Raw genomic sequence first — 25,642 nt, 5'->3', positions numbered from 1 at the left:
AAACAGGTGACTTTATACTGATGTTTTAAATACAACCTCTCGCAAAAACAGCTGACTTTATACTGATGTTTTAAATACAACCTCTCACAAAAACAGATGACTTTATACTGATGTTTTAAATACAACCTCTCACAAAAACAGATGACTTTATACTGATGTTTTAAATACAACCTCTCACAAAAACATGACTTTATACTGTTGTTTTAAATACAACCTCTCACAAAAACAGCTGACTTTATACTGTTGTTTTAAATACCTGAAATTAACATTTCTTTTCATCTTAACCTTTTCTCTTTACCTATTTGTATATCTCCTCATTTTCATTGATCGGCATGAATAAATGAATGAATGAATGAATGAACGAATGAATGGAATGAACAAATGAACGAACGAACGAATGAATGGACAAACGAATGAATGTTTAACTACACCCAAGCACAAAATACACTATTGGGTGTCAGAAAAGGTAAGTATATGAAAATATTGATCTTGTCCAAACCTCCCAACAGTCCATCATTGGCTCAATCTTTCATTGTACTCAGGGTACTGTACTTCAGGTTACAATGTTATGACTTCATTAATACAGTTTCCAGGTGTTCATTCCACAGTGTTTCATGAATTATGTATAACAAACAATAGACAGCTACTATAACAGTGATTAGGACTTTGATTGTAAATTGTCCACAGGAAACTTGGCGACAGGAAGTCTTCCGTCCTCGGCTAACAGTTCGCGGTCAAGTTTCCCTAGCTCGCCCAACAACACGTCCGGGTATTCCATACAGAGCTACGCCGCCAAGTCCATGGGAGGAAGCAAGGTACACAAACCTTAACACACGTTCTTTAAATTTGTTCTTTAGTTCTTGTTCCCAGTTAGCCACTTTCTACTAGTCTTTTCGTCTCAATCACCTCAAAGTCAGAAGCCAAGATATAATATATATTACAGTGGCAATGACATCAGTTTTTGAGTTTTAACTCTTAAATTTAGCTCCATTTCTCACAAACAAGTCCTTTTTTCTTTTTTATACGCCCGTCTATGATGGGTTGTATTATGGTATGGTGTTGTCCGTCTGTTAAAGTTTTAATAGCAATAACAACTGAGAATTTGGTGGTGCATTTTCAGTATATTTATTACTATAATAATGTAATATAATTTTGTAGGTCGTACTAGAAAATAAAATCCATTTTATAATTTTGTGTCAGCGTAGTGATTTCATGTAATACATAGGGTTTTAGATGACTTTATATCAAATACATTGTAGCATGCCACTGGGTCACAGAGCATGACTCGAATTCAGCAGACCGTGGCGACCTACTTCCGCTTCTCGTTGATGGACCTCCTCGCAAAGATGGTGGCTGGAACACCTCATTTTGTCAGGTAGGCATAGTACATACAGTTTTAGTTACGCTTGGCATATACCTACCGATTAACACTGACGTGACTATAATCAGTAGGTGTGTGCAGGGCTAAGACGTCACAGTTAATTGCGTCTAATTTTCAATTTTGCCCCAATTAGACTGTCGCGTCAGCTGGGGTGTGCAGGTGCACATTTTCAGACTACTGCCAACTTGACAATAAAATTGCTGTTAATCGTCAGGTGTGTGCCAAGCCTTAGTGGTCGATAGTTCATCCAAGGATTGGGGTGGTGGAATAAAGCTCAGCAGTAGAAGTCTGAAGTGTGAGTGGTTACAGGATCATTCACCCTTGATTGACTCAGGAGGTGTTTTGGGTTTTTTTTTCATCCTAACAGTGCTCCATGACTGATAAATCAAAGGTTATGGTATGTGCTGTCCTGCTGTAAAAAAATAGCCTTGCTGCTTTCATAGTAGTCTATGTGGCATCAGTGGTTTTTCCTTTTTTTTGATCTATTTCGACTTAATGTTGAAATAGTCATATGTTAAACATCACATGGATGTAGTTTAAAATGTACTCTGAGCCCGTGCTTATAAAATAGAATAGCCGTATGTTAGATATCACATGGATGTAGTTTAAAATGTGCTCTGAGCCGTGCTTATAAAATAGAATAGCCGTATGTTAGACATCAAATGGATGTAATTTAAAATGTGCTCTGAGCCTGTGCTTATAAAACAGAATAGCCATATGTTAGACATCACATGGATGTAATTTAAAATGTACTCTGAGCCCGTGCTTATAAAACAGAATAGCCGTATGTTAGACATCAAATGGATGTAATTTAAAATGTACTCTGAGCCTGTGCTTATAAAACAGAATAGCCGTATGTTAGACATCAGATGGATGTAGTTTAAAATGTACTCTGAGCCCGTGCTTATAAAACAGAATAGCCATATGTTAGACATCAAATGGATGTAATTTAAAATGTGCTCTGAGCCTGTGCTTATAAAACAGAATAGCCGTATGTTAGACATCAGATGGATGTAGTTTAAAATGTGCTCTGAGCCCGTGCTTACAAAACTTATCAATCTCTAATGATGTCACATGCATACAATTTGTATGGCGTTGTCATGACATTACTGTCTTAGACTCTATTAGAGTCTTGAGTCTAATTTTATAAGCACCAGGCCAGGTGTCGTTAAGCAAATATTCCTCTCTTTATGTGGTCTTACACCTCCTCCCCATTGACCTGGCAGTTGAAGCTGATTGTGGAATTAAACAATGCCCCATTGCTAGTATACGATAATGATTGTTGTTTTGTCAGATGCATCAAACCGAATGACAAGAAAGATCCCGACAATTTTGACAGTGAGAAGGTGACGACACAACTCCGATACACCGGCGTCTTGGAAACCACTCGCATCAGACGACAGGGATACTCAAACAGAATCCTGTTTGCAGACTTCATTAAAAGGTGTCTCATCTCGACAGTAGAAATAGTAATAGTAACCTACACCAGAGGTTGGATTTTAACATCCTCACTTGTACATAGAGTCATTGTTTGTGTGTATATTTATTCTTCCCTCCCTCCTTCATTTCTCTCTCTGTCTGTCTTTCCTTTACATCTTACCTCTCTTTATCTCCCCTCCCCCCCCCCCTCTCTCTCTCTCTCTCTCTTTCTCTCTTTCTCTCTCTCTCTCTCTCTCTCTCTCTCTCTCTCTCTCTCTCTCTCTCTGTAAAATTAGTTTAAATAATTTTTTGGTCTTGTAAATAAATGTATTGGTTTTTGTTGCAGATATCATGTACTTGGATATCAGTGGACAGAGAAGATTGAGGTGTCAAGAGAAAACTGTCAGAAACTTTTAGAAAGAATTGGTCTTGAGGAATGGGCACTTGGTAACACAAAGGTATGTATGTACACTGTAACTACTTATAAGGACATTTTGCTAAAGATTTTAGAACATTTTCAAGTGTTCGAAATTAAAAATTTTGACATCAGTGATTTTCACATTTGAAGATCACAATCATATGTAACTTTCCTATGGGATCCTTTCTGTCTGACTTTCTATTTTGATTTTCTTTATTTCTGTCCATCTTATAAATCATTGTTATTATTTTTTATTTGTCTTTTAAATTTTTTAATTATACAGTGAAACCTTTATAAACTGGATACTATCGGAACCAAGTAAAATGTCCGGTTTAAGAGGTATCCGGTTTAGAGAGGTTAAGTTCTGTACAGATTTTTAAAAAGGACAGTGAAAAATGTCTGGTTTGGGGGGAATTCCGGTTTACAGGAGGCCAGGTTTTGAGAGGTTTAACTGTATATTAAACTTTATAAAAAACTGAATGACCGTATTTTCAGGTGTTTTTGAAATACTACCATGTGGAAGAACTGGTGCGTAAATACGAGGACCTGTGTCGGAAGATTATTTTGATTCAGTCGTGTGTGCGCACCTGGCTCGCACGAACTCGATTCTTCCAGTATCGATGGAAGCTGGAAAAAGCTGCACTCATGTTGCAGAAATGTGAGTGGAAAATACAAGATTTGAATTAAAATTAATACCTTTTACTAAGTTAAAATTTGTTTTGTTTAACGACACCACTGAAGCACATTGATTAATTAATCGTCAGCTGTTGGATGTCAAACATTTGGTATTTCTGAGGAAACCAGCTACATTTTTCCTAATGCAGGAAGGGATTTTTTGCATACACTTTGCCACAGACAGGAAAGCACATACCACCATGGCCTTTGACAAGTTGTGGCCCACTGTTTGGAACGAGTGAAACCCAACTAGTTGAATGGATCCACTGAGGTGGTTCGATTACCTTTTAATTGTGATAATAATTGTTTCCTTTCAGGTGTCTATCAAGTAAGTCTGGTTGGCATAAACTATTCATTCACACATTAAATTTACAATATCATTTACATGGTTGTAACAGGTTATGTAAAAATGGATTACATGAATTTGTTTTTGAGTAACCCATTCTCTCTCTCTTTGTCTCTCTCTCACACTGTTTGTCTTTCTACTACTCTCTCTGTGTGTCTCTTTCTCATTCTCTCTCTCTCTCTCTCTCATTCTCTCTCTCTCTCTCTCTCTCTCTCTCTCTCTCTCTCTCTCTCTCTCTCTCTCTCTCTCTCTCTCTCTCTCCCCCTCCCTCCCTCCCTCCCTCCCTCAAAATTGTGCCTAAATTTCTTCACCAAAATGCGTGCCCATTTCCCTTTGGCTTAATCCCACGAGACATTCCAAATTCCATAGCACCATACCACCCTCCACCTGTTACCGGCTACGGTCGGACTGCTGGTACTCTCCCTTGCACCTGCCAGTGCAGGCGGTCCCCCTCCTACCCACCCCACTTTTCCTGTCATGGACGGAGGAGCCGGCCAAGGCTGGCACCTGTGTCCAGGACAGGCGTGCGCTACAACAGCTTGCTCTGAATGTACACATTAAACACTTTGGTCTTGGTCTTGGTCTTAGGAAAGATGTAACAGGTTTCCTCGCTAAGACGTGTTAGAATTACCAAATGTTTGACATCCAATAGCTGATGATTAATTAGTCAATGTGCTCTAGTGGTGTCATTAAACAAAACAAACTTTGACTTCGATTTACCAATCATGGGGTTCTAGTTGGGTCAGGAAACAGTTAATAAATAGCCAGTCACCAATCACTGCTGGAATGTCATTAAACGAATGTACTGAAGTGTTGGTAAACAAACATAACAAACATTCCTTTCCTTTAATTCATTTAATAATGGTGAAATGTGTTCGTTATTTCAGACACCCGAGGCTGGATGGTCCGCAAGCATTACGGTGGAGTCTTAAGAAACAGAAGATCTGCTGCAATTTTCATACAGAAAGGTATGTGACAGTATACTGATCCACAAAAGAAATGGAATTAAAAACAAATCATGATATTTAATTTAGTAATTAGATAAATAGACAGTCAAACTGGTCCTAATATTATGTTCACAAGGCATTGATAATTATAATAGACGGTCAAACTGGTCGTCAAACTGGTCCTGATATGTTCACAAGGCGTTGATAATTATAATAGACGGTCAAACTGGTCCTAATATTATGTTCACAAGGCATTGATAATTATAATAGACAGTCAAACTGGTCGTCAAACTGGTCCTAATATGTTCACAAGGCGTTGATAATTATAATAGACGGTCAAACTGGTCCTAATATTATGTTCACAAGGCGTTGATAATTATAATAGACAGTCAAACTGGTCGTCAAACTGGTCCTAATATGTTCACAAGGCGTTGATAATTATAATAGACGGTCAAACTGGTCCTAATATTATGTTCACAAGGCATTGATAATTATAATAGACAGTCAAACTGGTCGTCAAACTGGTCCTAATATGTTCACAAGGCGTTGATAATTATAATAGACGGTCAAACTGGTCCTAATATTATGTTCACAAGGCGTTGATAATTATAATAGACAGTCAAACTGGTCGTCAAACTGGTCCTAATATGTTCACAAGGCGTTGATAATTATAATAGACGGTCAAACTGGTCCTAATATGTTCACAAGGCGTTGATAATTATAATAGACGGTCAAACTGGTCCTAATATGTTCACAAGGCGTTGATAATTATAATAGACGGTCAAACTGGTCCTAATACGTTCACAAGGCGTTGATAATTATAATAGACGGTCAAACTGGTCCTAATACGTTCACAAGGCGTTGATAATTATAATAGACGGTCAAACTGGTCCTAATATGTTCACATGGCATTGATAATTATAATAGACGGTCAAACTGGTCCTAATACGTTCACAAGGCGTTGACACAAGAACTAATGGGATTCACAATGAATAATTTTAAATAAATTAAAGTGACATTCGCATATCTTTTGTTGTTCGGTATATGTATCAATGTTACTGGCAGAAATTTAATTATAGGATATTAAACAAGCTTCCATTTCGTATCATGTTTATGTCCCGGGTGAAATCATTTTCATTTGTCATGAGCTTTAGCGAGTGACAATGAAAATTATTTTACGAGGGCCATAATCATAATACAAAATGGTGGCCAGTTTAATTTCCTATTTATTACCCATAATCAATCTTAATTTATATCACTCAACTTGTTTTGTTGATGTTCCTGTAAGGTTCTAGTGTGCCAATTGATGACGTCATCATGTGACATCGAAGTGTTACAATGAAAATTATTTTACAAGGGACATAAACATGATACGAAATGGTGTCAAGTTTAATATCCTATTTATTACCCATAATCGATCTTAATTTATATCACTCAAGTTGTTTTGTTGACGTTCCTGTAAGGTTCTAGTGTGCCAATTGATGACGTCACACGATGACGTCAAGTGTTACGTCCCACTTGGCGTTCCAGTGGGACGTATCACTTTGATATGTACTAAGATATTTTTAACCATATGGGTAATAAAGAGTTGTTATCAACCTTTTCATGAGCCTACAAACCATATGCTAGTGGGGTATAGATTAAATCTAGCAGATGCTGTTAAAACAAAAAATGTCAGTAAAATAGTCTGTACAAATCAGTATGAAAATCCTCTTAATGTGTTAATTGTGAATGGCCATATATGCGTGATTCTGATCAAGTATTTAACTTCTTAATTATTCTGGAACTTGGTTTCACTAACCTCTCACAATGTTGGATGAAGCTCCTGATATGCTTGGTCGTAGAATCAAACCTTGATGGTGTATCTATAGGGATTTTTCTCTTTGCAAACAGAGCTCCATGACTGATATATCAAATGCCAAGATATGTGCTGTTCTGTCTGTGGAAAAGTACATAAAGAAGATCTCTTGCTACTAATGGAAAAATGTAGCGGGCTTCCTCTCTAAGACTGTATATGTACCAAATGTTAACAAATCAATGTGCTCTAGTGGTGTCGTTAAACAAAACAAACTATAACTTTAAGTATTAATTAGCAGAAAAGCAAAATGAAGTTGAAAAAGGACTGCAGCAATAATGTAATTATTATTTTGTGTACATTATAATAGGGGAAGGACTGCATCTCCAGTATACATAAACACTATTTACATTGAAATAAAGCTGTCCTTTCTTTACTTTGCAGTAATGCGTGGATATTGGACGAGAAGGAAATACCGTCCACAGATACAAGAACGACACAACGCCTGCATCAAGCTGCAATCAATGTTCCGAGGTCACATGACCCGCAGAAAGGTCAAAAACGAGAGGTCAGCAGAACAAGAGAGTGCTGTCAAGATACAGAAAGGTAAACAAGTTTTAAAAATACACCCAAATCCAAAATAAGTGACCTTCAAGTGACCCCAAAATAACTTAATAATATACACTTAATAATCTTTGATGTGTCGTTTGGTGTTCCTCATCATGTGCTTTGACCACAATCTGATTCATTCATTCATTCATTCATTCATTCTTTCATTCAAATTAGTCTAAAAAAGTGTTTAAACCATGTATGTTTGGAAGGATAAGCTGATCCAAGAATGCATAATTTAAATTTCCATAAACAGATAGGTAACATTCTTCAGACTATTGCTGTTTTATATATATTTATACATGAATCCAAGGGATCCGGAGCTGGGGGTATGCACTCCTCCTCATATTTCAAAGTGTGCTGAAAAATCCAATGTATACAAAATGAATTCAGTTAATTTATTTATGTTTGATGGAGGACATATCTTCATCGTTTTCATTGGGGTTTTTTGGGGGTTTTTTAAGGGGGGGGCGGGGGTGTATTTCCATATGTAATGCATATTAGTATACTTTAGAATATTGGCGGTGATCTTTTAAAACATTTCACCCCTTCGTGAATACTGTACATGTATGTGCCCTTTTTAAATGTTGCATTACTCCTTGAATATTGTGCATGCCCTTTTTAAACATCACACAACATCGCTGAATAATATATGTGCCCTTTTTAAACATCACACATCATCCCTGAATAATATATGTGCCCTTTTTAAACATCACACATCATCCCCTGAATAATATATGTGCCCTTTTTAAACATCACACATCATCCCCTGAATAATATATGTGCCCTTTTTAAACATCACACATCATCCCTGAATAATATATGTGCCCTTTTTAAACATCACACATCATCCCCTGAATAATATATGTGCTCTTTTTAAACATCACACATCATCCCTGAATAATATATGTGCCCTTTTTAAACATCACACATCATCCCATGAATAATATATGTGCCCTTTTTAAACATCACACATCATCCCTGAATAATATATGTGCCCTTTTTAAACATCACACATCATCCCTGAATAATATATGTGCCCTTTTTAAACATCACACATCATCCCTGAATAATATATGTGCCCTTTTTAAACATCACACATCATCTCCTGAATAATATATGTGCTCTTTTTAAACATCACACATCATCCCTGAATAATATATGTGCCCTTTTTAAACATCACACATCATCCCTGAATAATATATGTGCCCTTTTTAAACATCACACATCATCCCTGAATAATATATGTGCCCTTTTTAAACATCACACATCATCCCTGAATAATATATGTGCCCTTTTTAAACATCACACATCATCCCTGAATAATATATGTGCCCTTTTTAAACATCACACATCATCTCCTGAATAATATATGTGCTCTTTTTAAACATCACACATCATCCCTGAATAATATATGTGCCCTTTTTAAACATCACACATCATCCCATGAATAATATATGTGCCCTTTTTAAACATCACACATCATCCCTGAATAATATATGTGCCCTTTTTAAACATCACACATCATCCCTGAATAATATATGTGCCCTTTATAAACATCACACATCATCCCTGAATAATATATGTGCCCTTTTTAAACATCACACATCATCCCTGAATAATATATGTGCCCCTTTTAAACATCACACATCATCCCTCATGGGCGTACATAGGATTTTGAAAATGGAGGTTCCAAAATAGATTGCAGAGATATTGGGCATATATTTCTATGTTGAGTTTTGAAAAGGGGGGTTCCAAAATAGATTGCAGAGATATTGGGCATATATTTCTATGTTGAGTTTTGAAAAGTGGGGTTCCAAAATAGATTGCAGAGATATTGGGCATATATTTCTATGTTGAGTAAATATAATAATGTCGAACCCATCGAACCCCCCTATGTACGCCCATGTCCCTGAATAATGTATGTGCCCTTTTTAAACATCACACAACATCCCTGAATAATATATGTGCCCTTTTAAAACATCACACATCATCCCTGAATAATATATGTGCCCTTTTTAAACACTGCACCCCACCCTGAATATTGTATGTGCCCTTTTCAAACATTGCACCCCACCCTTGAAAACTCCTGCAGCTGCCCGTGGTGTGTTTAAAAGATGTTTGTGTTGTGCAGCGTTCCGGGCTCACCGCGTGAAGGTGACGTCAAGAGAGCTCAGATCACAGAAGAAGATGGAAGCGGCGCACGCGGCTCTGATCATTCAGAAATACTTCCGGCGCTGGCGGTCGAAAACGCTGTACCAGCAGCTCGTCATGTACAAGAGTCAGAAAGAGACGCAGCTTATTTACTTCGGTCAGCAGGTAACAGACACTTAATTCTTATTTACTTCAGTCAACAGGTAACAGACACTTAATTCGTATTTACTTCAGTCAGCAGGTAACAGACACTTAATTCTTATTTACTTCAGTCAGCAGGTAACAGACACTTAATTCTTATTTACTTCAGTCAGCAGGTAACAGACACTTAATTCTTATTTTCTTCAGTCAGCAGGTAACAGACACTTAATTCTTATTTTCTTCAGTCAGCAGGTAACAGACACTTAATTCTTATTTACTTCAGTCAGCAGGTAACAGACACTTAATTCTTATTTACTTAAGTCAGCAGGTAACAGACAATTAATTCGTATTTACTTCAGTCAGCAGGTAACAGACACTTAATTCTTATTTTCTTCAGTCAGCAGGTAACAGACACTTAATTCTTATTTACTTAAGTCAGCAGGTAACAGACACTTAATTCTTATTTACTTCAGTCAGCAGGTAACAGACACTTAATTCTTATTTTCTTCAGTCAGCAGGTAACAGACACTTAATTCTTATTTACTTAAGTCAGCAGGTAACAGACACTTAATTCTTATTTACTTCAGTCAGCAGGTAACAGACACTTAATTCTTATTTACTTCAGTCAGCAGGTAACAGACACTTAATTCTTATTTACTTCAGTCAGCAGGTAACAGACACTTAATTCTTATTTACTTCAGTCAGCAGGTAACAGACACTTAATTCTTATTTACTTCAGTCAGCAGGTAACAGACACTTAATTCTTATTTACTTCAGTCAGCAGGTAACAGACACTTAATTCTTATTTACTTCAGTCAGCAGGTAACAGACACTTAATTCTTTAAAAACAAAGAGTCAGAAAGAGACATGGGTTATTTACTTCAGTCAGTCAACAGGTAACAAAAACTAAAAAAATTTTTTTAAATGAGTCAGAAAGGGACAACTCATTTACTTCAATCAGCAGGTAAGAAAAACTAAATTCTTTAACAATCTGGTCAAAAAGGTGTTTTCATTTACAAAGATTAACCTAATTTCCCAGCTCACCCAAATGTCATGTCTGCTTGATTTTATGTGAAGGTGTTTTTATTTTATATACATCTTGACATTCGAAACCCACCAACTACACAAACATGCATGCAATTATGTGCCTTTTGTTCATTAACAATGTTTAAGGAATTTGTTTAATAAAAAAAATGAAGATATAGTAATTTTCATTTATTTTATAGTCTTCAATACAAACAAGTTTTTTTAATGTATGCAATGAGGAATTTTCATTTATTTTAGTCTTCCATGCAAAAAATGTTTTTAATGTATACAAATAGGAATATATAATTTGCATTTGTGTTCATCAACTGCAGGTTGAAATGTATGGCAATGACATATATCATTTGTGTTCACCAACTGCAGGTTGAAATGTATGGCAATGACGTATATCATTTCTGTTCATCAACTGCAGGTTGAAATGTATGGCAATGACGTATATCATTTGTGTTCATCAACTGCAGGTTGAAATGTATGGCAATGACGTATATCATTTGTGTTCATCAACTGCAGGTTGAAATGTATGGCAGTGATGTATATCAGTACATGATAAACAATCAAACAAGAGGGGAGGCTATTGAAAACCACAGACAACCGTCCTCACCCAAGTTCGTGCTACCCTCCGTGGACTACCCTGACGATGACGGATTGCTGGCACTGCAGTCCATTCTACAGGCGGAGACTGAGAAACAAGAGACGTTTGAGAAAGAGAGACAGCGGTCGTTCGAGGAGAAGTTGAAGATGTTTGACGTTGATGAGATGCGGATGGAACACATCCGCAAGATGAACGAAGTCAAGTCATTGATGCCCGACAAAGAACAAGATTACTACAACAGTGTACGTTAGAGTGACCTCCCTTTAGTCAGTCATTCATTCATTTATTTGTACAATTTATTTATCTATTAGTCCTCTACTGGTCCAACCAACTGTAGGCTTTATCTCCATCCTTCTGACTGTCTCTGTCTGTCCATTCTGTCCATTCATCTGTTCCACATACAGTGTTCCAACTGGAGGGGACTGTAGGTTTCATCTCCGTCTGTCCCACATATAGTTTTCAGGATGGGTTTTTTCACAATGCCTTGAGATATGGAGCTGAAATTTTGTGTATAGCTTTATCATGTACTGTTAAAGATCAAGTTTGACTCTCATGGTGAGTTACCCGTTTTTACAGTGTGGCCTTTGAACTTAGGAGATACAGGGGGGAAAAAATCTTCTTCTTTTTTTCGCAATGTCTATTTTTGTGTATATCTTTATTATGTTCTGTTACAAATCATGGCAATTTACCCATTTTTCACATAGTTATGGCCCTTGAATTTAAGAGATACGAAACATTTTTGGGCCTGGTAGGGGTCATGTATTGCTTTAGCAGTACTCTCAGACTGCTGTTTTATATGTAAATTTATTTATTTTTTACTTATTAAATGGTTTGGGTTTTTTTATTATAATATTTTTTATTATTTTTTTTTTTTTTTTTTCATTTATCATCGTAGCAGACTTAAATTATGTTGTATGAAGACCACTGACAGCAGTAACACATGTTTATTAAAACAGTTACTGTATTTGTATTTTGCTTTAATAAATTATGCTGTAGTGCAATAATGCAAACTTGTAACTTTATTTTTATTATTTTTTAATTTAGCTTGCCGACACTAATAAGATGACTGTGGGATATCGAGTTCAGATGATTCAGAATGGAAATGGCCAATCTTCAAAGTAAGAAAATGACAGCACTAATTTATACAGTACACAAATTAACTACACATGTACGAACTCAGCTAGGTTTACCTGTAGGTGGAAGGTTTCCTAGCTGTCCATTTCACTGGTTCACTTTGTGGATGCACGGATTCTAGAATGTTTATAAAATCCACTAGCCTTGGGTTCAGTGATTTTAAAAATATACTAGCCACCATTAACTATTCACTAGTCCTACTTTACCGTAAGTAAATATAATTTCACTAATAATTGGTTATGTCACATAAAGAGGGAGATAGCTTTAAAATCCATGAATTTGGGAGGGTGGGGGTGGCACAGAATATTCATATTTAGAAAATAGACTTAAATACAGCATTGACAACTTTTGTTTTCACTAGCTGTTGTGTATGGTGATAGTAGTTATTTACTAGCCCAACACTGAATATCAGTAGCCGTGGGAGTGGGGCTGCACTTATAAAACCTTTAGAGTCAACTCAAATCGGTAATGAGTCTCAGATTCATGTTAGAGTCCTAACTCGAGACTAAAGTCTGTTGTAGGCACGGGGCCAGAATAAAGTGTAAAACTAGTTGGGTGAACCAACAGTTGAAGGTCCTAGGTAATTAGCCATTCAACAGGTGCACTTATTGATTATTAAAAAACCAACCATAGGTTGTTGGTCGACTTCATTGTTGAGACATGTACTGTAGTTTACATGTGCTTGCATTCTGCATCACATTTATGTCCGGATAAAATTGCATTTGTTTGTTAGAGCTCTGGCAAGCAACATATGAAAATACTTGTTCAAGGGTCATAAGCTTTATATAAAGTGGTAGCAAATTTAATATTGATGAATGTATATGTTCAGTTGTTATATATAAGAATTGCACGTATACATTTATCAATAGACAGATGTGATGGGACTTTCAATTAATAGTAATAAGAGAGGTTAATAGAATTTTGTTGGAAAAGAAACCTGTATTTACACGGGTGCTTGGTTTGTAGGATCAAATCCTGTTGGTGGACCCATTAATGTTTTCCCCATTCCAACCAATACTCCCATAGCAGGTATATTAAAGGTGGTGGTATGTACTGTCCTGTCTTTTGGAAAATGTGAAAGTAAATATAATGGAAATGCTTTGAGTTTCCTCTGACGACTGTGTGTGTGAAATGTTTATATCAAAGAGCAGATGATTAATTAATATTGCTCTTTTGGTGTTCTTAAATAAACAAAAGGAGGGGCAGGATTTAATTAGCTCAGTGGGTTGAGTGCTTGCTGGAGGTGCTTGCGTTGCAGGATCGAACCACCTCGATGGAGCCATTCAACTGATTGGGGTTTTCTTGTTCCAGCCAGTGCATCACAACTGGTCAAAGACTGTTGTGTGTGTTGTCCAGTCTGTGGGAAAGTGCATACAAAAGATCCTTAATTGCTACATTAAGAAAAATGTAGCAGGTTGCCTTTGATGACTACAAGTCAGAAATACCAAATGTTTGACATCCAAGAGACGATGATTAATTAGTCAGTGTGCTCTAGTGGTATCGTTAAACAAAAAAACAAAAAATTCTTCTTATTTTTGTGTTGAAAATTGAAACGTAAATGTTGGGGGTTTTGTTTTTATAGATACGTGCCAAAAGTTCAGCTAAATGGACAAGACTATGCGGAATCAACAAGCATTGAGTGAGTTCTTCTGTTTCTATATATTGTCACATTTATAACTACGACTTTTTCTAAAATTAGATGGGGAAAACCCACTGGAAGAACCATTTTGTAGGTTTTATTTTTGTGTGAAACGTTTTTAATGCATATAGTACTATGGGATTACTAGCCCGTGTACTGTTTGACTTCCCAATAACTATCGTTAGTAAGTTGTCCATTTTTTTATTTTAAAATTTGATTTGATTTTAGAATTCATAAGTTGCTAAATTTGATATTGTTAACGTATACGCGTAACAGGCAGTTCTATATTATAGGTATTGAATTACTTATCTTGGACAGCACTCTCTGGTGAAATGAGAGATTGTGCCCATGACAGGCATGCTTGAACAGTTTTGTGATGGAAGCACATAAAACAATGACCTATACCCAAACTAAGTGAATGATTAACTTAATGAGAAACACATTTACGCGTAACAGGCAGTTCTATATTATAGGTATTGAATTACTTATCTTGGACAGCACTCTCTGGTGAAATGAGAGATTGTGCCCATGACAGGCATGCTTGAACAGTTTTGTGATGGAAGCACATAAACCAATGACCTATACCCAAACTAAGTGAATGATTAACTTAAAGAGAAACACATTTACACGTAACAGGCAGTTCTATATTATAGGTATTGAATTACTTATCTTGGACAGCACTCTCTGGTGAAATGAGAGATTGTGCCCATGACAGGCATGCTTGAACAGTTTTGTGATGGAAGCACATAAACCAATGACCTATACCCAAACTAAGTGAATGATTAACTTAATGAGAAACACATTTACGCGTAACAGGCAGTTCTATATTATAGGTATTGAATTACTTATCTTGGACAGCACTCTCTGGTGAAATGAGAGATTGTGCCCATGACAGGCATGCTTGAACAGTTTTGTGATGGAAGCACATAAACCAATGACCTATACCCAAACTGAGTGAATGATTAACTTAATGAGAAACACATTTACGCGTAACAGGCAGTTCTATATTATAGGTATTGAATTACTTATCTTGGACAGCACTCTCTGGTGAAATGAGAGATTGTGCCCATGACAGGCATGCTTGAACAGTTTTGTGATGGAAGCACATAAAACCAATGACCTATACCCAAACTAAGTGAATGATGAACTTAATGAGAAACACATTTACGCGTAACAGGCAGTTCTATATTATAGGTATTGAATTACTTATCTTGGACAGCACTCTCTGGTGAAATGAGAGATTGTGCCCATGACAGGCATGCTTGAACAGTTTTGTGATGGAAGCACATAAACCAATGACCTATACCCAAACTAAGTGAATGATTAACTTAATGAGAAACACATTTACACAATGATTTCCTCAGCAGATTACAAAATGACCTATATGGCCCAAACTAAGTGAATGATTAACTTAATGAGAAACACATTTACACGTAACAGGCAGTTCTATATTATAGGTATTGAATTACTTATCTTGGACAGCACTCTCTGGTAAAATGAGAGATTGTGCCCATGACAGGCATGCTTGAACAGTTTTGTGATGGAAGCACATAAACCAATGACCTATACCCAAACTAAGTGAATGATTAACTTAATGAGAAACACATTTACACGTAACAGGCAGTTCTATATTATAGGTATTGAATTACTTATCTTGGACAGCACTCTCTGGTGAAATGAGAGATTGTGCCCATGACAGGCATGCTTGAACAGTTTTGTGATGGAAGCACATAAACCAATGACCTATACCCAAACTAAGTGAATGATTAACTTAATGAGAAACACATTTACACAATGATTTCCTCAGCAGATTACAAAATGACCTATATGGCCCAAACTAAGTGAATGATTAACTTAATGAGAAACACATTTACACGTAACAGGCAGTTCTATATTATAGGTATTGAATTACTTATCTTGGACAGCACTCTCTGGTGAAATGAGAGATTGTGCCCATGACAGGCATGCTTGAACAGTTTTGTGATGGAAGCACATAAACCAATGACCTATACCCAAACTAAGTGAATGATTAACTTAATGAGAAACACATTTACACGTAACAGGCAGTTCTATATTATAGGTATTGAATTACTTATCTTGGACAGCACTCTCTGGTGAAATGAGAGATTGTGCCCATGACAGGCATGCTTGAACAGTTTTGTGATGGAAGCATATAAAACAATGACCTATACCCAAACTAAGTGAATGATGAACTTAATGAGAAACACATTTACGCGTAACAGGCAGTTCTACATGTATATTATAGGTATTGAATTACTTATCTTGGACAGCACTCTCTGGTGAAATGAGAGATTGTGCCCATGACAGGCATGCTTGAACAGTTTTGTGATGGAAGCACATAAAACAATGACCTATACCCAAACTAAGTGAATGATTAACTTAATGAGAAACACATTTACACAATGATTTCCTCAGCAGATTACAAAATGACCTATACCCAAACTGAGTGAATGATTAACTTAATGAGAAACACATTTACACGTAACAGGCAGTTCTATATTATAGGTATTGAATTACTTATCTTGGACAGCACTCTCTGGTGAAATGAGAGATTGTGCCCATGACAGGCATGCTTGAACAGTTTTGTGATGGAAGCACATAAACCAATGACCTATACCCAAACTAAGTGAATGATTAACTTAATGAGAAACACATTTACACGTAACAGGCAGTTCTATATTATAGGTATTGAATTACTTATCTTGGACAGCACTCTCTGGTGAAATGAGAGATTGTGCCCATGACAGGCATGCTTGAACAGTTTTGTGATGGAAGCACATAAACCAATGACCTATACCCAAACTAAGTGAATGATGAACTTAATGAGAAACACATTTACGCGTAACAGGCAGTTCTACATGTATATTATAGGTATTGAATTACTTATCTTGGACAGCACTCTCTGGTGAAATGAGAGATTGTGCCCATGACAGGCATGCTTGAACAGTTTTGTGATGGAAGCACATAAAACAATGACCTATACCCAAACTAAGTGAATGATTAACTTAATGAGAAACACATTTACACAATGATTTCCTCAGCAGATTACAAAATGACCTATACCCAAACTGAGTGAATGATTAACTTAATGAGAAACACATTTACACAATGATTTCCTCAGCAGATTACAACCCTTAGGCAAAACATAATTCAGTTGTTTAGTATGTTATCTTAAAGTACTTTTTGGGTGGGTCTAGGATCGATCCCTGTCAGTGGACCCATTGGGCTATTTCTCGTTCCAGCCATTGCACCACGACTGGTACATCAAAGGCCGTGGTATATGCTGTTCTGTCTATGGGATGGTGCAAATAAAAGATCCCTTGTTACTAATGGAAAAATATAGCGGGTTTCCTTTCAAAGACTATATGTCGAAATTACTATATGTTTGACATCCAATAGCCGATGATTAATAAATCAGTGTGCTCTAGTGGTGTCGTTAAACAAAACAAACTTCTTCTTTTTTTCAAAGCAATTCAAATCTATATAACCATCTAGTAGGGGTACTTATCATCTGTTTTTATTAACAAACATCAAATTATTTTCTGGCAGAAAGCCTCAACTGTATGGCCAGACTGTTTTATTTTATTATGTTCACAGGGTTTATTTCATGATGGTATCCATGGTATAGAAAATCAATAGGACTGAAATATTAATATTTATTAATGTTACACACCCATCTTTAGTTTTCATTTCATTGTTAATAATACATTAACTAGCATGTTTTATTTAATTTATTTCTTGGTGTGAATTAAAAAAAAAAAACTTTGTAGGGCTTTTCACAACTGTCAAAATGTTCACAAGTGTACAATGAGTACTCCATGGGTTTATTTTACAAATTTTACTTTGGGCATTTTTGCGTTGTTTTACAAACAAAACTGGGAATTTTCAGTTATGTTACAAAAAAATCTCATTAAGCTACCTTAAGTTAGAATTTAAAAGAATAATATTATACATGAATTTGTATTTATTCAAATTAATATATCTATTTTGAGTGTTACATATCATTTTCAAAATATATATTTATATGATAATAAAAAAAAGGAATTATTTACAGTTTGGGATTTTTTACTCTAAAATTGGGAATAAAATAACAACATAACCTTTGGGAAATGGTGGGGAATGGTGCTGATTATCAGAGAGTCTTGAAACATAGCTGATAAAACCTTGTACTCTTTTTCTTTTCTTTTTTTTGCTTTTTCCTCCCTCTGTTAAGAGTACTGGCTTTAAAAAAAAATGTTTTTGCAAGGGATATTTTTATCCACTGGCTGTTTTTTAATTTTAAAAGCATTTGTTGGTATTAGAACCCACTCCTTCCAAACGTAGTTTGTACGCTAGTGAAAATGTTTGTAATTGAAGATTGTTTTTACAAAAGTCCACAAGATGTCATTTTGAGATAATGAAGAACGTTTATGCTTGAAACAATTATAACCTCATGTACTTGTATATACCACAGGTTTATATCAACTATACTAAAACACAAAAGAAACGCAGGTCCTGAAAATGCGAAAGAATTGCACTTTGTAAAGCAGTATCTTTGGTGGAATTGAACCTCAACTGTGTTAAAGGACATGGCACACACCCACACCGCAGTCCCACCTGCGTGTCAATTTCATTACCTGTGTGACGTCACGAATTCTCAAAACACGTTGTTTGCACGTGCTGGATCATCCGTATCATGAATCCAGTGCAAACACACTCATTGAAATGCTTATAAAGCCTACACACCTGGATTTAATCGCATAAATTCAATTTGAGTAGTGACAGACAACAGAATCACATTTTAAAAATGCCGCGACTGACGCAACTCCAGCGAGGGATGGCCATCGGGATGTTGCAAGCCGGACAGACCCGTACTGCTGTAGCCAGACAATTGGGATGTCATGTTTCGACAATCGCACGCCTTTCTCAACGTCACCAAATCACTGGATCTGTGAACGATCGACCACGCACCGGCCGCCCGAGGGTGACAACCGCAGCCCTAGACCGGTACATCCGGGTGACCCACCTTAGGAATCGGATGCTGCCAGCAGCTAACACCGCTCACCAGGTGTGTGGTCCACGTGGTCCAGTTTCCGCCGATACCGTCCGACGCCGTCTGAGGGCAGCAGGACTCCGTAACCGCCGTCCTTATGTGGGACCAATATTGACCCCTCGGCACCGCCAACAACGTCAACAGTGGGCGCAACAACATCAAAGATGGCGACGTGGCCAGTGGCAACAAGTTCTGTTTACTGATGAGAGCCGTTACAATCTTTCCAACGCTGATGGCTGAATCCGAGTATGGCGACGTCGACATGAACGTTACTCCGACTGCTGCGTTCTGCAGGCCGACCGATGGGGCGGGGGTAGTGTGATGGTGTGGGGTGGGTTCTCATTCAACCACAGAACACAACTTCATGTGTTCAGACAACGCGTTAATGCCGCCGTGTACCAAAATTACGTCATCAACAATCACGTCGTTCCCTTCTTTGCCGCTCACCCACGTGTGCGCTTGCTGCAGCAAGACAATGCCAGGCCGCACACTGCCAGGGCAACACAGGCGTTGCTGGCTCAGCACAACATCCCAACGTTGCCGTGGCCAGCCTTATCACCGGACATGGCGCCTATCGAACACGTCTGGGATGAAATCGGACGTCGCCTTCAGGCTCGCGGACAACCTCAGAATATGCAGGCGCTGGAGGCAGCATTGGTCCATGAATGGAACTCACTCCCTCAGGCATTCTTTCAACGGCTTGTCAACTCAATGAGGAGACGTTGCACTGCCTGTTTGAATGCCCAGGGTGGTCACACGCGATACTGACTTTGACAATGCTACAGGTCGTCTCTTTCACATTTTTAACATGGACCCCCACCCTACTTTATGACATGAAACAATAGCCAAAAAGGAATTCAATCAAAAATTTCCAACACCAATGTGTGCCGAATTGGTGTAGCTCCAAAATAAATGTTGAAATCTTCATTTCGTTTTGTTTTTTTAATATTTTATATCCAATTTAATGAGAACCTGCGTTTCTTTTGCGTTTTAGTATATATATATTAACTGGAATTAATCTATTTTGCAATAACCACTGTTGATGTAGATTCAGTACGGAGTAGGTGGTTATCTCAATTATTGCCTGGTTTGGTTACATGAGACAAAGAGAAGACACCATTTTTATTATTTTATGCCTGGTGGGGCTCTGTCAATACTTATGTTTATTTTCTCTGCATGATTGACTTAAAGGAGCAGGATTCATTTCAGTCAGTAGAGCACTCAGCTGTGGACTACTTTGTGATTGGGTTTAACCATCCCAACCAGTGTCCCATGACTGGTATGTGCTGTCCTGTCTGTGGGAATGTGGATATAACAAACCTGTTGCTGCTGATGGAAAAATATAGCAGGTTTCCACTATCACATGTAATAATTAACAAATGTTTGATATCCAATAGCCGATGATTAATAAATTAATGCACTCTATAGCGGTGTTGTCAAACAAAGGTACTAACTTTGATTGATTTAAATAAAAATTTATTTTGTGAGTATACTAAGACATTGTCTCTCCCAAACGTCTCATGTGATCAGTTGTGAAACAGCTGTTAATGTGTTGTAAAAACAATCTTCAGTTGTGAAATGTCCCTTAGAGTTCTGACTTTGATGTCATTGTTAGATGTTTTTGACTATTACAGGTTTTTAATGACTAAAACTGCATATTAAATACATTTACTTCTTTAGAGTATGAGGCGAGACGTAGCCAATTGCTCACTTGATGTGTGGTCGGTTTTGGATCGATCCCCGTCGGTGGGCCCATTGGGCTATTTCTCGTTCCAGCCAGTGCACCATGACTAGTACATCAAAAGCCGTGGTATGTGCTATCATGTCTGTGGGGTGGTGCATATAAAAGATCCCTTGCTGCTAATCGAAAAGAGTAGCCCAAGAAGTGGCGACAGCGGGTTTCCTCCATCAGTATCTGTGTTGTCCTTAACCAATTTGACAAAAATCATAACATCACTTTAATTGTAAAAATCATGCATAATATTTTCGAATTCATGGAACAATAAATAATTTCTTGAAAACAATTTTTCTTGCATTATCATTAAACTTACAGGGCCAAATTTACGAAGCCTGTTTTTTTCAAACGCGGGTGTTTAAGCATTCTAAATATATATAGCTACACATGTGTAAGACATAAACAGGTGTTTAAGCATGGTAAATATATATAGCTACACATGTGTAAGACATAAACAGGTGTTTAAGCATGGTAAATATATATAGCTACACACATGTAAGACATAAACAGGCTTTGTAAATTCAGCCCATACCTTTTGCAATGCTACAAACATTAGTACGACCAGAAACATACTGTATATACAAACACTGATATTGTAAATAAGAAAATGTATTTAATATGTAATTTGTAATGTGTAATTTTAATCATTAACAAGACCCATTTAGTCGTTACAATGCAACAAACACTTTTTTGTTTGGTTTCATTTTGCTTCTTTCTTAATTTTACTTGCTGCTGATGGTGTATTTTATTTATTTTGTTGTGGCTTTTATTTCCTGTGTATGCGACTCTTGTAGGGTGCTAGGAAACGCTGATGAAAACAGCCACGTTACTCGTCTCCGACTGGCGAAATCGGCCGCCAAGGCGTTCATGGCTAAGTTAGTTTATCATCTTGTCATGTACATGTACTGTGAGATGTTTGTGCCTGGTATTTTGTCATTACTAACTCTATAAAGACACTGTCATGAGTCTGCTGTTGATACAGTACCTATAGTTAAGATGTTTCTGACTAACAGACGTTTTTCAATTATTAAAAATTACATAATAAAGACTGTTTTTTTGGTTAAGATATCAGTATCTGTGTGTATATTCAATGTCTTTCTATAATTTTGCTTGAATGTTTGTTGTACGATAACTAAAACTGGATTTTCAATTAATATTTTCAATTCAGTTCAGTATATTTGGACTCATGGCCTTTCATATAATAAAAGAATTGAACTGAATTAATATACAGACTGATAATAGATATAAAATTTGAAAGAAGAAAATATATATAATCTGTAATAATTGTAGGCTTTAAAAAGACTCTTTTAGTCAGAAATGTATATAATCTGTACTAATTATAGGCTTTAAAAAGACTCTTTTAGTCAGAAATGTATATAATCTGTACTAATTATAGGCTTTAAAAAGACTCTTTTAGTCAGAAATGTATATAATCTGTAATAATTGTAGGCTTTAAAAAGACTCTTTTAGTCAGAAATATATATAATCTGTAATAATTGTAGGCTTTAAAAAGACTCTTTTAGTCAGAAATGTATATAATCTGTACTAATTGTAGGCTTTAAAAAGACTCTTTTAGTCAGAAATATATATAATCTGTAATAATTGTAGGCTTTAAAAAGACTCTTTTAGTCAGAAATATATATAATCTGTAATAATTATAGGCTTTAAAAAGACTCTTTTAGTCAGAAATGTATTCTCAGTGGCAGCAGGACATACAGTCTCTTTAATGGCCATAACTAATTGGGGTGGGCAAAGATAGCACAGTCATCTCTTTTGAATAAATGCTCAAAAGAAAATATTCTGGCTTGATGTACATATGCCATATATGTTATGTAGATATATACCCATTTAGTAGATAGATATACATTTCTAAGTGTCCTTGTAAATGTATACAGTCAGTGTTTGTGCCAGAAAGAAATATTTGGGTATGGCACTATGGAATTGAATGCAACCACAGTCAACAGGGGGTATGGGGGGCCTCCCCAAAACAGAAAATTGGTTAAGTTTAGGGTTAGGATTAAGAAAATCATACATTAATGATAAGAGTAATTAATTTTGTCAAAAGGTTAACTCTTTTTTTTTTTTAAATCTGCCAAAACAATCTGGGTATGGCACCATACTCATTTTACCCTCTGGCAGAAAGCCTGAGAGTGCATAAAACCACACAAAGGTCAGCTGTATGTATGGTCTGGTATACACAAAGCGCTGGTTTAGACATCAAGATGGTCTGGTATACACAAAGTGCTGGTTTAGACATCAAGATGGTCTGGTATACACAAAGCTCTGGTTTAGACAACAAGATGGTCTGGTATACACAAAGCTCTGGTTTAGACATCAAGATGGTCTGGTATACACAAAGTGCTGGTTTAGACATCAAGATGGTCTGGTATACACAAAGCTCTGGTTTAGACAACAAGATGGTCTGGTATACACAAAGCTCTGGTTTAGACATCAAGATGGTCTGGTATACACAAAGTGCTGGTTTAGACATCAAGATGGTCTGGTATACACAAAGTGCTGGTTTAGACAACAAGATGGTCTGGTATACACAAAGTGCTGGTTTAGACAACAAGATGGTCTGGTATACACAAAGTGCTGGTTTAGACAGCTGTTGTCACTGGACAGGACTTTGAGATTGTGTAGGTATAGACAGACATCTGGATTCCACAGATGACAGGATGGTCTGGTATACACAAAGTGCTGGTTTAGACAGCTGTTGTCACTGGACAGGACTTTGAGATTGTGTAGGTATAGACAGACATCTGGATTCCACAGATGATTGGATGGTCAGAGTCCACATACTGCTCAGTTGGAGAACCTTTTTTTATTACATACCTATTCAATCTTACTATAGTGATAAAGGCCTTTTGAAACCGTGTAATACATTTATCTTGTATCACACATATGTGCAATCTGTACCGGAACTTTTAAATGGGGAATTCCCTTTTTCTTTTTACTGCAGTTAGCGCCTTTTATTTACTTACATCATATATGATTTACAAATGACATCATATTGTATTTGAAACATTACACAAGGCTGCCGCAGAGTATGATTCTTAACGTTAAATGAATCCATGAAAGGAGTTTTGATCATAGATTTGACAAAGTGTTGAATTAAAAACTGTTTTTGTAAAACATAAAAAAAGGTATGTAATAAATACAGAACTTCACATACGTTGTTTTCGCTTCCTATTAATTGCACAAGTTTATTTTGCGAAAGAACATATCACGAGACCTCGAGTGATATGTTCTTTCGCAAAATAAACGAGTGCAATAAAAAGGAAGCGAAAACAACGTGTGAAATTCTGTCTATTTATTACACGCCTCTTCCTTCAACTCCAACTAGGTATGGCCTTTTTTTATATTTTTTGTAAGGTATTTCACAATTTCCTCAAAAACTGATGTTTTACAGAGTCCCTTTTTAAAAAACAGGACAGAACTTAACCTCTCTAAACCAGATCCTTATTAAAACCAGACATTTGTCTTGGTCCCAAAGCTGTCCGGTTTAGAGGGGTTTAACTGTATATGTTTATGTGGGTGAGACTTCGTTAAAACTTTGAGTCTGGAGTTAAATGTTTATAGGCATGATACCCAGTGTTACTTAGATGACATTTTGTCAGCATTGCTTTACCAAAATAGATGTGCTTGCTGTGGAGTTGGTGCTACGTTCGGTTCTAACAGTCGATACAAAATTGCTTTTGTTTACTACATTACAGAAGCTTATTGCAAAATGTCATATCACAATACGATGTATCTAGGGTAACCGTCACTAACATATGTGCCGTGGTGTGTGGGTTTATTTATATGCATCATACATGTATATAATTTAATTGCACACACAGTCAACCAGTTCCTCACGACTGGTATATCAAAGGCAGTGGTATGTGCTGTCCTGTCTGTGGGGAACTGTGTATAAAAGATCCAGTGACCTCTGAGGGCTGGCTGTCAGAAATACAAAATGTCTGACCTATCAGCTCAGGATCTCTCTATGTCAAAGATTGTCCCATGATCTAATTTTCACCAGTATCTCTGATTTTATCTTGAATCATCGATATCTCGAGCTTTGAGTCTTTTTCTTTGTGTTGTTGGTCTTTACATATTTTGTCAATGTTTTGAGAAATACAACACCTATATTTTACATATTTGTGTTTGTTATTATAATACCAACTATACATGTAATGTGTGTATGTCATATTTGTGTTTGTTATTATAATACCAACTATAGTATGTGTGTATGTCATATTAATTATGCTTTACTATATACGCAAATATTTTCACAAATAAAATTTACCACTAAAATTTTAAACACATTTAATTTAATTATACACTAACTTATTTCTGATTTGGTATGTTAACATTTGAAATATTTACATTATTTACATTATAATATATATTATCTCTACACGCTCACCCCATATCAGAATCAAGTAGTCATAGGTGCCTGTTAAATTTATACTGAGTATCGTATGCAATTTGTGTTTATACTGCTAAATTATCCGCAAGGTCACGTGGTTCTGTGAACCTGCATGGTCACATGGCTTTGATCGAAGTGACACATAC

At 36.5% G+C, this 25,642-nt stretch overlaps 1 protein-coding gene across 1 annotated transcript in view; it reads left to right on the top strand.

Annotated features, from left to right (window-relative positions):
• Window positions 1-25,642, top strand: part of LOC121387291 (myosin-IIIb-like) — a 104,600-nt gene that overhangs the window by 65,134 nt on the left and 13,824 nt on the right. Inside the window, exons 23-34 of the mRNA XM_041518313.1 lie at window positions 688-815; window positions 1,260-1,375; window positions 2,676-2,825; window positions 3,147-3,258; window positions 3,714-3,876; window positions 5,127-5,207; window positions 7,426-7,587; window positions 9,725-9,909; window positions 11,440-11,763; window positions 12,566-12,639; window positions 14,238-14,294; window positions 21,877-21,957. Of these exons, the coding sequence (XP_041374247.1) occupies window positions 688-815; window positions 1,260-1,375; window positions 2,676-2,825; window positions 3,147-3,258; window positions 3,714-3,876; window positions 5,127-5,207; window positions 7,426-7,587; window positions 9,725-9,909; window positions 11,440-11,763; window positions 12,566-12,639; window positions 14,238-14,294; window positions 21,877-21,957 (1,633 nt within the window). The remainder of the gene's footprint in view (window positions 1-687; window positions 816-1,259; window positions 1,376-2,675; window positions 2,826-3,146; window positions 3,259-3,713; window positions 3,877-5,126; window positions 5,208-7,425; window positions 7,588-9,724; window positions 9,910-11,439; window positions 11,764-12,565; window positions 12,640-14,237; window positions 14,295-21,876; window positions 21,958-25,642) is intronic.

The sequence above is a fragment of the Gigantopelta aegis genome, chromosome 13 (assembly GCF_016097555.1).
Source record: "Gigantopelta aegis isolate Gae_Host chromosome 13, Gae_host_genome, whole genome shotgun sequence".
Classification (NCBI taxonomy): Eukaryota; Metazoa; Mollusca; class Gastropoda; order Neomphalida; family Peltospiridae; genus Gigantopelta; species Gigantopelta aegis.
This window is presented reverse-complemented; position numbering and strand designations above follow the sequence as displayed.